The 13,652-nt window shown below is 39.0% G+C and overlaps 1 protein-coding gene across 1 annotated transcript in view; it reads right to left on the minus strand.

Moving 5' to 3' along the window:
- pcsk2 (proprotein convertase subtilisin/kexin type 2) overlaps positions 1-5,943 on the minus strand; it is a 29,045-nt gene extending 23,102 nt beyond the window's left edge. The window contains exons 1-2 of the mRNA XM_086093336.1: positions 5,531-5,943; positions 3,512-3,616 (exon numbers count right to left, since the gene is read on the minus strand). Of these exons, the coding sequence (XP_085949462.1) occupies positions 3,512-3,616; positions 5,531-5,737 (312 nt within the window). The 5' untranslated portion in view covers positions 5,738-5,943. The remainder of the gene's footprint in view (positions 1-3,511; positions 3,617-5,530) is intronic.
- Between the last annotated feature and the right edge of the window lie 7,709 nt (positions 5,944-13,652).

Genomic DNA, 13,652 nt, shown 5'->3' on the forward strand with positions numbered 1-13,652 from the left:
GACTGTGTTCAGGACTCACTTTTGGATTTTTGCACTATTTAACATGCCCGATAGAGGTCGCTAAAATAAAATATGTAACATTTGGTTGTAATATGGCACCTTTTCAAAACGACCTATGTGGTCGTATTTATTGGAGGACTGTCTCTGAAAATGCCATCACAGTGCAGATTTGCTTAGGTAACGACCGTCACAGCTCACCTGCTTTCTTGGTTTGGTCATGTGACATTCGTACCCTACTGGTACTGTGTTGTCATTTTCAGTCGCCATCAAGTGGCAGTACAATGCAAGATGGCAGCCCCCCTGAGATGGATAAAAACAGTGGATTTTGCCCAAATGCAATAATAATCCGACCACTGTGTTTTGACTAGTACGGGCGCATAGAACATATTATTGTCAATATTTTTTTCTACTTACCAGTACTTACTTCTTCTTTTCTTACTTACTTTTTTTGTTTAGGCCTACTTACTTACTGAGTTGAGAAACATAAATCTATAAAACGTCTCCATTCATTAAAATGGAGATTTTTCTGTGGGAACTTTCTGTGGAAAAATAGTCCCCAATCTATCCTAAATAAACTCGACATTTAGAGGCAAATTGAATTGTTGAGAAATATGGACAATAAATTAGGAGAATACGAATAAATGTAGAGAATATTGCTCATTAACATTTACACAATAACTAAATAAAATAGCCTGCTGTCTGCTTGTGCAATTTTTCCAAGAGGGCAAGCATTGGACATTTTAAGAATCATAAAGACTGGAAAGGAAAAGGATTCATGAAAGAAGTGGGTCACTGTGCACCACTAATAGATTCCCACCAAGACTCCTGGGAAAATAGGAAAATCAATGTAACTCTCCCCTCGAGTACATTTAGTGCTTCCAGCAACGCACGCAAAACAGATGCATATGCCGTTTTGGTATTTTAAAGATAACTAAACTAAGCTAATGATTTGGTTACTGGTTTATTTGTGCATCTGTTGCCAAAAAAACAAGCCTTGATTGTACTTTGACAGCTGTTTAACATTGGCATTGAGCTACAGACCTTGAGTTTACCAGTTCTTGCAGCAATCTTATTTTATTTGGTCGAGGAAGATGGCCGAAAGACACTTGACACAGTGATATATGGGCGACATTAAATCAGTCATGCATAGGAGCCAATACCTGAGGCGGTGCACACGATTGGCATCACAACCCTGTTAAAACAGCAGGTTTGTCCCATGCATAAAAATTAGAACACGGTAAATGTTTATATTTTGCAAAAACTTGCCAAAATATTGTAGATTAGGGCTGAAGCGATTACTCTAATCAAATAACTTCTTTTTTTTTTTCTCTCTTGTCTGGGGCTCGGCACATGCAGCGCAGACTTTGAAGAGAAAAGAAAAATGGTTCTAAGCTAGTTTCAGACCAGCAGAAATAAAGCAAATGCAAAAGATGAACAAAAGGCACAACTTATTTTGAACAATTTCCTTTGCTTCTTCAATGAGCAAAGCAGGGTTAGAATAATTTAAATGGATACTTGATTTGCTTTATATGGTGCATACATAAGCTACTGCGATTTGTTTTTTCTACAACAGCAATTTGACAACTGTCATTTACTCCGCATACACAGCGTCACCGCTGCACCCACAGTTAACTAAGTACCACTTATGTTATAAAGCTCCACAGGAAGACGTTTGAAAGCAAGAATTTAAAAGGGAACAAATCACATAAACACAACCTTTGTAGAAAATCTCTTCTTAAAAGGTACCTCATAAAAAGATAGTGGATGATTCAGAGTTTTTGAGTGACTAAAAGGCATTCAACAGTGGTTTGTATGAGTCACACAGCGGCTCAGAGGTTTTGACGCGAAAATGATCATAACATCAATAAATCTATCTCACGGACAACAAGCGACAAATACAAATTTCCTCCGATGCAATGGAAACAAAAAAGAATCCCAGATATTTTATGCCCTTTTTTGTTCCTATAGTAACAATTAGCACAGTGATATCCTGTTAATCCATGCCATGTGTCTGATGTCAGTTAGTGTTTTGACATCGTTGCTGCGCACTAGAAAATGCTCACATAATGATTACACACAAAAACTGAAATGTTTTCCTAACCCACTCGCTGGCTAGCTGTAGATTTTGAGTAGATTGTGTTATTTTTACCCAAGGTTGGGTTCATTATTTTGACCCAGCAGATTGGGTTGAAGACTGGATTTGGGTGGTCTGAGGAGCCCACTGAAGCGTACTCTAAATTTAATGTAACATTCTTGAAAAACTGGTGGCAGTATATACTTTCATTGGTTGTTAATGTGACTCATTCCGACTGATGTGTTCGCTGTGGCGTGGTTTTTGCTGTTTCCCGTTCTTGAATTTCTTATTGGTGGCTTTCCATTGGCAAAACCAGGTAGTATTAGCTACTATCTGATCAGCACAGTGTTTCAAGTGTGCCGTGTTGAGACAAGATGGCTAAAAATAACAAAAAATAGTCATAGACTGAATAATTGCTGGATACAATGTGGCATGGTTTTTGTTGTTTATCACCGAAATAAGAAAACCATATTCCACAAACAGAGGCAGTGGAAAGTGACTTGTTGTATTTCACTCATCAGCAGTTCCATTTAGTTGTTTCCATTATCACACTTTCATCCATTTCATCCATTATTGAATAAGAAATTTACAATATAACCCCCGCGACCCTTGTGAGGACAAGCGGTACAGAAAATGGATGGATGGATGGATGGAAATTTACAATAATATTTTCTGTGAACCCGCACTAATGTAAACATGGTATTCTGATTAGTATTGCCTTTGTGGAATATGAAGTAGGCCTATAGGCTACAGGGCGTCCTTGAGTTACGGACGAGTTCCATTCCCCCGCTGGCGATGTAACCCGAATTTCGACTCAAGTCGGATTTTACCGTTAAAGTTGATATTTACATCAAAATACTTTATACAGTAATTTTAAAAAAACATATTTGCGCAACCCGGAAGATGCCGGAACCATTATTTAGTGTTTCCGCATGGACATTCACTGCTGACGGACGACAAAGCGGAGCTAATGGAAACGAACACAGAAATGTGATGCGCCTGATGGCGAGCTAACCTGCCAAATGGACGTCCGTTGCTGTAGGTAACAACAACACAATTTTATATTTTATATATGAATAACTTTAAAATGGTGTGATTACTGAGGGAAATTAGCAAAAAAAGAAGGTGCACGAGGCACGGGCGCTGTAAAGTCGAAACGACGTAGGTCACGTACGACATAACTCGAGGACTCCCTGTATAGCAAAATCTACCCATTTTTATCCATATCAGCGGGCGGCCATTTTGCAATTTCCTGTCGACTGAAAATGAAATCACAGTGTTTAAGGGCTCAGCTTGCCAATCACTCAACATCTCATGACCAAACCCAAACAACAGGCGAGCCGTGACAGTCGTTACCCTACCAGAATGTCATCTAGACTAGTGAGGGCACATACAGAAGAACATATTGTAGAGAAAATTGACATGTCAAATAGTTACCCTGCTGTCTTCCAGGAGCCCCTGTCTGCCTCGAATGCTGCGTTTGCTCCGCCTCTTGGAAGAATCCTGAGGATAGAAGTGGTAGAGCCCCTTTCCAAAGGCCACCTGAGTAAAAACAAAATGGTGCACAAAGGAGATGAATAACAATGTGTTGAACTCATGCCCCGATCGGCATACAATTGCAACACTACAATGGGCGAGAATGGAGAAAGGTTGAAGAAAGGACACTGATTTCCAGGCTTTCATGAAAAGGGACCGGGGTTCTATTTTAAGGCACGGGTGTTAGAATCAAGCCTAATGCATGATGAGAGCAGTGAAATGGGACGCATTGCTTTTTTCCTCAGGCGCCGTGCCCAGATTAAAGACCCCCTTATGCTTGAAAACCGTCTGAGATGGGGCAGGTCAATCCTCGGTATAAACGCTCCCGGATGAGCCTGCTAGATTGCATGTAGATATGACATTGATGACTATTGTTATTTTGCTTTTAAAAAAATAAAGATGAGGATTCAATTGAACCTCCACACATTTCCATTTCCGGTACCCTCATCTTGTTAATTAATCAACATTTAAAGATAGCGCAAACAAAACAGGCGTTGTTTAATGGTGCATATCCCATCAAGACAAATATAGCTTCCGGTTACATAACCTATGAGGGGAGGAGGGAGGTAAGATGGGAAAGGGGGGACGTTGCTCTACTGTACAAGAAAATGAACCAGCAATCACACAAATACCTCACAGGAAATATTACAATGATAAAGTACAGATTGACACATTTATTAACAAACGGAAGACCGTGATTCTGAGTCAGAGCAGGCAGTTCCGTGCGATACGCCTCGCTGCCTGCAACCCCCCCCCCCCCCCCCTCCAATGGGCAATTTCACACACGTCCATTTTGACCGGCCCTCACAGTCAACGGCAGAGGTGTAGGGGGGGTCATTTCTACTTCTCCATCATGGAGGCCTTGTTAGTACTTTGTTCATGTATAGTACATGTTATCCAGACATTTCATGTCATGTCTTTTGGGTGAGTAAAATGTCACACAGAGGGATGGACATCTGTGTGTGTGGGGGGTGGGGGGGGGCGTGTGGTGGGGGGGGGGGGGGGGTGGGCGTGCGTGTGCGTGCGTGCGTGCGTGCGTGTGTGTGTGTGTGTGCGTTTGTGTGTGTCACGACTCTTCAAAATGTGTGTAGGGCGAGGTGGGAAAATAAAGCTAAGGCTGTGCCTGTGTTGGTAAAATACAGAAAACAGTGTTATTTTCTTGTTTTTATACACATATAATTGCATGTTTTTATGCAATGTTTCAAATATATACAGAGATACATAAAAAGCTATTATTTGGCAATTTATCAAGAAAAGAAAATTAATTCTTCCTTTTGGTTCTTTATTATTATTATTATTATTATTATTATTATTATTATTATTATTTAGATTAGATATGTACTAAATATAAGTTTGACTATATTGGATTATTTTACATATACTGTACATCGTGAAATCACATGACTTTTTCCATTAAAATATTAAAATATTTAGTTGTATTTATCATGAAGTTGTGATCTATTTTCTATTTACATTTATTTTGATGTATTACTACATCTATGATTTTATATAAGAGTTGTTTTCATTATATATAGATTTATTTTTCACATAATTTTCATCCATTTCTACGTATTTTATATTACTATATTTAATATCACTTATTTTCCTTGTGTTAACATTTTGTTTAGATTTATTTTAAAATATATTGGTCTATTGTTTTATTTCATAACCATTTTTAGCTCTTCATTATCTATTTGCTTGTGTGACTTTTTTCATATAGAAAAACAAAGTCACATTTATGTCTGCTAGGCATGTTGCCTACTAACCCAATCTGGCTTGTAGTGAGATGTGATGTCACCACATTTCACAGAAGTGCATTGAAAACAAAACAAACGCTTGTAAAGGCTCAGAAGAAGAAAACTCTGTTTTGAAAAACATATATCTTCATCTACTGATGTTTTGTTTGTCTGAGCATCCTACCTTGCGAGCACTATGGTACCCATGTTGTGCTGCAAGTTGGTGCGCCTCCTCCTCCGGCGTCTCCTCGCGCAACTGGACCACAACATGCTCCGTGGAGTGTCTCGCCGAAGCCTGCGTCGCTGTCGCTCGCAGCAGCAGCAGCAGCAACGCGTTTAGCAGCACCATAAATCCCACGCGTGTCTTTGCACGGCGGGGAGATCCGCGCATCGTGACCGGCTTGTGTCAATACCGTCCGTGCGTGTGTGTGCACGCGACTTCTTGCCTGGGCTGCTCGTCGGCTTGTGTTTGGATGTTTGGAGGGAGGGATGCTCCTGGTGAGAGATGAGAGGAGGAGGGAGGGAGGGAGGGAGGGGGGGAGGTGGAATCAGAGGTTTTGCGCGCGCATCTCCTCCAAGTTGGTGTTTCCTCGCCTGCTGCGGGTCGAGTGGGGCGCTCGTGTGTGCTGCGTGGGGCAAACGTGCATCCTCAGCTTTGTTCTCCATCCAACTCCTCCCAATCGGTCACATGGGGCTCAGCCTTGTGCGTCCTGTTTGTGCTTTACTTTCAGGACCCTGGAGAGATCCTGCTCCGCTCTCATTAAAAAACAAGAGGATTTTGAGCCTTAATAAATAAGATTCTGGGCTATCCTTTCTCTCATTATCCACACCTTGAGCCCACATGAGCCACACTGCGGTATTATGTACACGTGCACAATGTAATGTAGTGGTTCTCAAGGTGCACGGGTCCTGTAATGAATTACTTACAGGCAAAAGCAGCTTAATTTATATAGTGCATTTCATACAAAGGTAACGACGCAATGTTTTTCACATAATTAAAAGTACATTTCAAAGCATTTACTAACAAAGGTGTTAACACATTTAAAACCAAAGCAAATAAATAAAAAGTTGTTTTCTAAAATTGCACATGAATTTTGAGTAATGCTTTGAAAGACCTTATGGGAAAAACAAAACCTGCAACCCTAAAGTGAAAAATTATTTTGGCTGTCTGAATGAAACATAATATTTATTTTTATTATTTATTTATTTTAATTTTTTTAAAGGAAAGTCTATAATGGCTTTTGGGACACCCTAAATTGTGAATTGTCTTGTGAGGTTAAGCAGTTTAGAAAATGGATGGATGGGACGAATGTTATGTGTGTTTATGTATATGAAAGTACAGTGTGCAGTGCCTCACACCTCAGCTTCACAGTTCTCAGGTTCAGGGTTTGATTCGCGACTCTAGTCTTCCTGTGTATAAGCGTGCTTGGTTTTCGCAAGGTATTCCGACTTCCTCTAACATTCCAGCATGTATGTGAGGTTAATTGAAGATACAAAAATGTCTACAAATTCTTAGTCAGCTTGATGAGGACAAACACGATAGAAAATGGATCCATGGACATGCGTAGCCGAGCTCCTTGCTTTGTCCTCATACTTAATTTCTCCAAACTGCACTCTCCCCTAGGTCCACGTCTCCTCTTTTCAGGTTTCACAGATTGTAAACATCCATACTAAGCAGTCTGACCTTCTAGGTTGGAACGGAGGAACAGTTTGAATGTGGTATAATTGGATGTGAGCAGCAGGTTGTAAAAAAAAAAAAGAGAGAGAAAAGAAAGCAGCCTTCTCATTAAAATGCTCCTCCTTCTGCTACTTGACACACTATGGTGGACATAAGGGCCTGACAGGAGTATATTCTTTGCAAATGGAGGAATACCCCAATTCTGTAAGCCGCTTATATGCACCTGCAGTGAACATAACACTAATCAATCGCTCGAATGACTGCTGTCAGGTTACATAACATGGCAAAAGTGTATGAAACAGTTCAGGGAAAAACGAGGTGTTTTCTCTAAGTGTAGGCTGTTTACTAATCACCGTTTGCAGCCTCCCCGGAGGTTTCCTCCCACACGACCGCCACTCTGCAGCGGAGAGATTATTTGTTTAGCTCGGACAAACGAGCTAAGGTCTCCATTATCTTTCACTTCTCACCAGAGGTGGTTTAAAAAAGCCTCCACATCATGCATTCTAAAAAGGACCGCTGCAGAGGTTCCTAGTGGACGGATGAATCACGAATAATTTATGTTGCGAGAGTATTGTGTCTGCAATTGCAGCTTCATCTCATCATCTCTTCATCTCTAAATCAATCTCAAAGATGATGATGGGCCTGCTCCATGCAATGGAAGATGTGAAGTCAGGATGACACGGTGGGAAGGAATAATGATTGTCACAAATGAAAAAGTGATTTCCCAAGAAAGGTGAGGTGTAACAACACCATCGCATTTATATAAAAATGAGAACATCTCAAGGATTTTTCTCGCCCTGTATCTATTCCTATTTAGAAATCAGTTCCAAAAGATTTTTTTAGAGCCAAGCTGAATTATCATGTCATGATTTTAAGTCATTTAAAAATATATACTTGACTTGTTTGGTGTTATGTGTTTTGTATGTTTGCCATTCACTGGCAAACTCGTTCGCATATTTTGGGAAATACGTCTGAAATAATAAATAAAATTTGAACGTATTTTCAAGTACGTTGGAACCTATTTGCAAATACACCAGTCAAAACGGTTTACTCCACATTTTCAGCTCCACGCTACTGGACAGTATATACTCGAAAACCAATAAAAATATTGTGTGGAAAAACATTCTACTGAAACTATTAATACTAAAGATGTCGTCAAAAACAATAAAACAGATCAAAACTAATTATTGTCTTACAGTGTTTTATTGTTCTTATAATGTAAGTGTAGCTATACTGTATAAATACTGCAGTGTTGTAAAAATAAATACAAATAATGAACTGTATATTTCATTTTTCAAAGTATTTATAGCCATTCTCAACTGCTATCATAATTCTGATATTTTGTTTCGAGTGTATTCGTTTTGAATTTTTTGATGGCCACACAGTATCACTATTTTAAATGATGTGTATTTGCCATACTGAATAGAATAATATTTTTTTATTTTCATTATAGCTACACAACATTTTATTGTATTTTATTATAGCTACACTTAATCATGGTCATAATTTTTTCAAAAAAACGTTTTAATTGTATTAAGTCATTTCTCAACATACTGTACAGTGTCCTTGAGTGCCAAGAAAGGTGCCTCTAAATATAATGCATTATTATTGTTGTTATTAATTTAGAAATGTTATGTTAGTTTACTTTAAATATTGTCATTAACAACAGTAATAATAATAATAATAATTAATTAATTAGTTAATTACATGGGAGTTAAAAAGATGCCCAGCAATAACACGAAACAAAATGGACAGTAAAAATATATGACGCAAACAGCAGTCAGGATATACAGAACAGTACTATTGGCTGTTGGAAAGAAAGGTTATTTAATTTGTCATCCATGCCTAAGGCTCCATGCAGCACTTATTGCTGCCTTTTACTGCATCGGCTATCAGTTTCAATGAGAACAAAGAAAAAGATGACACAGCAGCCACATGCAAACTGACATTCGTCTAAAAATCAATCCTGAACGTAGCAGAAAACGTGGATTTCACAATGACAGCTCCTCCTATCTTGCCTTCCACGGCTCAAAATCCATTTGTGTCATCAATTAACATTTTAGTAGGTAGTCATGCAAAGGTTCATGTGCTATTTCACGGTGGAACTGAACTATTAACATCTCTGTCACTGTGCCGGTGCAAGCTCTGAACTCCAGAGATCTGCTGCCAAAAAATAGTGGACACTCAGCATGCTGGAAACACCGTATGTTGTATGACTCAAACCAGCAGGGTTGTAGTAAAGGTTTTTACTGCCTACCACATTTAAAAGAAAATTTGAGTGCTCTCTCTTCATTGGGAAATAAGGTCTGTTTAAGTACATAAACAGTATTATTAAAATGTTACCTATGAATTTTACTCTGCTGGCTGGTGATCAATTTTAGGTAGTGGAAAAAAATTGCATAATACTGTATGACCATTTTGAGGAAGCTCAGCTACAGTTCCATTAAGTGACAACGTACTTGTTGCAGTGAGATCGACATTATTGGTAGTTTACACACTGACGTGACAAGATGGACCAGGAAGGTTGATGCTTTCTCTATCTATGTGCTGAGGTTCTTCAGGTGTCTGCTTCTGTAAGATAAGATGACAGATATCAAAAAAATAATAATAGCTAAGCACGGAGCCGGTTTCATCTTGGGACTGGTGTCATTTACCTGTCACCATATCTCTCCTTCAATCTTTCAAATTAGGGAGTGTGACTGGTTAAAATGGTTGTGCGGCTCATGATTGATTTACTTCAGTATTGAATGAAAATGTGTTCCTGTATATTTGATCTGCTCCTTTCACATTCAGCTCCAAAATAGTGTTGAACATGAATAAGCCCATTCTGTTGGAGTAAATTGCTTATGTATGCCCATGTAGGTGCTGTTTGCATAACCCACAAAAACGGTGTTCTCTCCTGTGGTCAACAATCAGGTAATTCAGGTTAGCACAAGTCACGGCTTTTATTTCTCACAACTCCACTGCTGTGACATAGTGATTTTCCCCTCAGTGGGGTGCCAGCTAATCTACAAACCACTGTTTTTTATGAAGTCTGCTCACAATGTGACAAGGCAAGCGTGGTGAGAGTGTGACCTCCTAGCTTATTTTCGTTGATTGTGAGGTTCTCGTTTTTGGTCCTCGCAAGCGTGAATTGTGGATATTTGGCTGTTTAGGTCACATGCAGCAATCCCACATGTATTTGTGGATCAATATTCACTAGTTCACCTATTCCTGTCTTTAAAAAATTTAAAATCTGTTACAATCCAGAATTGGCCGTAGTTCACCACAATGGCATTAAATGGTGCTTTGATTACGCTCTTGTCACAGATAAACAGACTTACAGTAGACTAGAGCAGGCTAAAATACACATCAACAGGGCGGCCATGTTGGTAGTGGCAATGTCCCCATCAAAGGCCATAAGCTTAACATTGCCGTGAGCACGCAGCTTATATCTGTATCTAAGGTCGCATCTCGACGGCACGGTGCATTATGGGTAGCTGTGTGGTGCATTGTGGGTAGGCTACGCTAAGGCTAGTACGGTCATTGAAAATGAATTGGATCCAATGTAATGAGCTCTGATTTGTAATATTTCAACTGCTGGAAAGTTGCTGTTTTTTATTTAATGTATTTTAAACTTGCATAGCATGTGGTTTATTGACTTGGGAGTTGACTTGCAAGCTTTGAGGTGTACAGTTACGCAAAGACTGTCACCACTCTAATCTCCGCCATTCAAATGATGGCTAGTTTGGTAGCAAGCATGCACAAACGTGAAACAAAAACACAATTTCTTTTAGGCATCTGGGTCAGAGCAAGCCCTTCACCTGCAATAAGAGCCGCAGAAGCGTGACTGGCTGCTGCCACCTGCTTTGTTATTCAAAGCCTACTCCACAAGCAAACCACTTTAATTGGAAGAGAAAAACAAGAGCGCACGACTCCGATTATGTATAATCAGGATGATTAATTCCCTCTGTGCGTTGCTTATTTTCAAGGTGAGCATTCTGTGAGGCTTAATTGATGCGTCGCATAGGGGGCGATTAAAAGACATGCAAATTTGACAGAGCTGAATCACACTCAATGCAAAGTACTGTTGGGTACATGTGAAATAATGTACATAAAAGCACCACGCTGTCTCTCGGCGTATTACCTGCTTATTTCTAGTTTGCTAAATACGTTATGGCCTTGATTGTAAGGTGTGAACAAATCACAGAAAGTGGCGGCTGTTTGAGTCACGTAATAATGGCGCTAGGTTTGTCAGAACCATCAGTACCATCAGCATGAGGCAATTGCAAAAAGTTAGTCTTTCGCAGCGGTCGCTGTGTTTGATGTGATGACTACGGTGGTCTAATTGTCGTAGGCCACAATCACACCCCTACAAAACACACTTGAAAATCATTTTGATTGGAAAATTGGCTTGTTAAAAGTGGACCAGCAGAGCTAATCCACCCCACTTTGTGTTCAAGAATCCATGAAATTGTACTCAATGTTACACACCTTGTATGAATATGACTTGATTCTCACAAAACATATTAATTCTGTTCTGGTAATATTTGAGGTATTATTTCTCATAAAAATGTGATATAATAATAATTTTCGCAAATTTTGATTTTTAGCATAGTAATGTCTCCAGTGATTTTTCTCATGAAAATATAATTTTTGCTTTTTGTAAACTTAATTGGGTTTTATTCTCATGAATACAACTTAATTCACCCAATGAAGCTTTTTAACCTAATACCTTGACAAAACTTTATGCTTATGTTTATAATTTCAACATCATGTTTTTTCCCTCATAAAAATGCGACCTTTATTCGAGTATAATTACAAAAAAATAGGACTCCATTCACATTATATAAAGATTTTTATACTAGTAGCAATTTTTTCACATGGAAATATTACTTTGTTATCATAATATTATGTTTTTCTAATAATGACTTTATTCACATATTTACTCACTCACATTACCTTTGTATATTTATAATTCATAAAACTCCAACTTTATTTACATAAACTTTTTAAAAAAATCTCATAAAAATCTGGCTTTATTTTTAGACACACTAATCATTTGTGTTAGTTATGGTTAGTGTCAGGAGTGTGTTAATTTTGCAAATCAAGCCTCCTAAGAGCCAAACTCGTCCCCCACCGGTTAATTATCTAGCTGCAGGTTTGACGTCGCCTTCGTGAATGCCTTCCTGCGAGAAGTCTGACAACAACGTGACCTTTGACGCACGATGGGCAGTAATCAGCATGAAAATGGACTCTTTGCTCCGCTCTGCGTCTGCGGTCAGGACATAAGACCTTGACTAGATGGGATGACAGTAGGTCCGTTGAGGACGGAAAAGAGCACAAGCAGCAGCCTTCCACGTGTCCTGCTGTGTTCTTTCCATTAGGACATTACTGCTAATGGTAATGCTACCTCGGACGTTACCAAGCCGCTCTCCAGTGCTGCCTTGTACGCTGAAGAGCACAGTCCATTAAGAAGGCAAACAATAGACATTTTTCATAGGCCACGCAGGGCAACGAGTAATTAATCACTGCTCTTTGCATCAATGCCGAAAATATGAAATTTCAGAAAATGCTGTGCAGAACCTTAAAATGTTTTGTTTTTTTAAAGAAATTATTATACATATACATACAATTTACGTAGCACAATGCATTTCCATCAGAGACTTAGCACAGATGTGAGAACAGGCGTCACCTGATCCAAGCTGGTGGCATTATGGAAAGGTCACAGTCTCTTGAGAGCGCAAGAGTTACAGTAGGCTGACTGGACAGCAGATGATTGCTAAGCCTGCCATTCTATTAAATTACAGCTCATGACTAACATAGGAAAGTTCATTTGCATTTGCTTCCATTACTTCACAAGCCTCTATTGCTGCATTAGAACCAGTCAACTAAGCAGCGAAAAGCAGACAATACTCACATCTGCATGCCACCATTACAGAGCAATCTCTGCATTGTACAAACAGGCTGCGGGAAAAGCGTGTAAATAAAACCCTGCATGGGCTATTCCAGAAGGGTCAATAAAAAGGAGCTGGAAAGCATTTAGAGGTCCTCATTGGAGGATCAAATTTCTCATTCGGCCCTGGCGGTTTGTGAGGATATCCAAGCCAATCAATACAAGCGCCATTAAGCTTAACAAAGCTGCTTCAGCAATCAACTACTCAAATGGTTTACTAATATTTTAATAAAGCCAATACTGCCATTGTTCAATTTAATTCAAATACTGCATTTTTCACATTCATCTATTCATAAAAAATTGTCAGATAGCATCATTGTCATCGGTGTCTCATAATTCAATTTCAGGAGTGGCATTGTTATCTCAGCATAATTAGCAAACCAACTCACGCTGTTAATTGTGCAGCCCCAAAATCAACCTGTGGGTGTTATTTCATTTTAAAATAGCATATTCAAAAACAACAAAAGCTTACAGCGGGTCACAATACCACTCCTGAGTTTAAGATATCCTTTAGTGTTTTGTTTCAAATCCTAGGGCTGACAAGATTACTTATTTTCTTGTTGGGTCTCCATAATAACCACTTTACAGTCAAAACATAACCTAAATATTACACCCTTATTTTACAAAAGTGTAATATAACTTTAATCTCCTTATTCTCCATTTTAGTAAATAAAAGTATCTCTTTTTTTCTTC

The sequence above is a fragment of the Leptonotus elevatus genome, chromosome 13 (assembly GCF_054856555.1).
Source record: "Leptonotus elevatus isolate MCC_2025b chromosome 13, RoL_Lele_1.0, whole genome shotgun sequence".
Classification (NCBI taxonomy): Eukaryota; Metazoa; Chordata; class Actinopteri; order Syngnathiformes; family Syngnathidae; genus Leptonotus; species Leptonotus elevatus.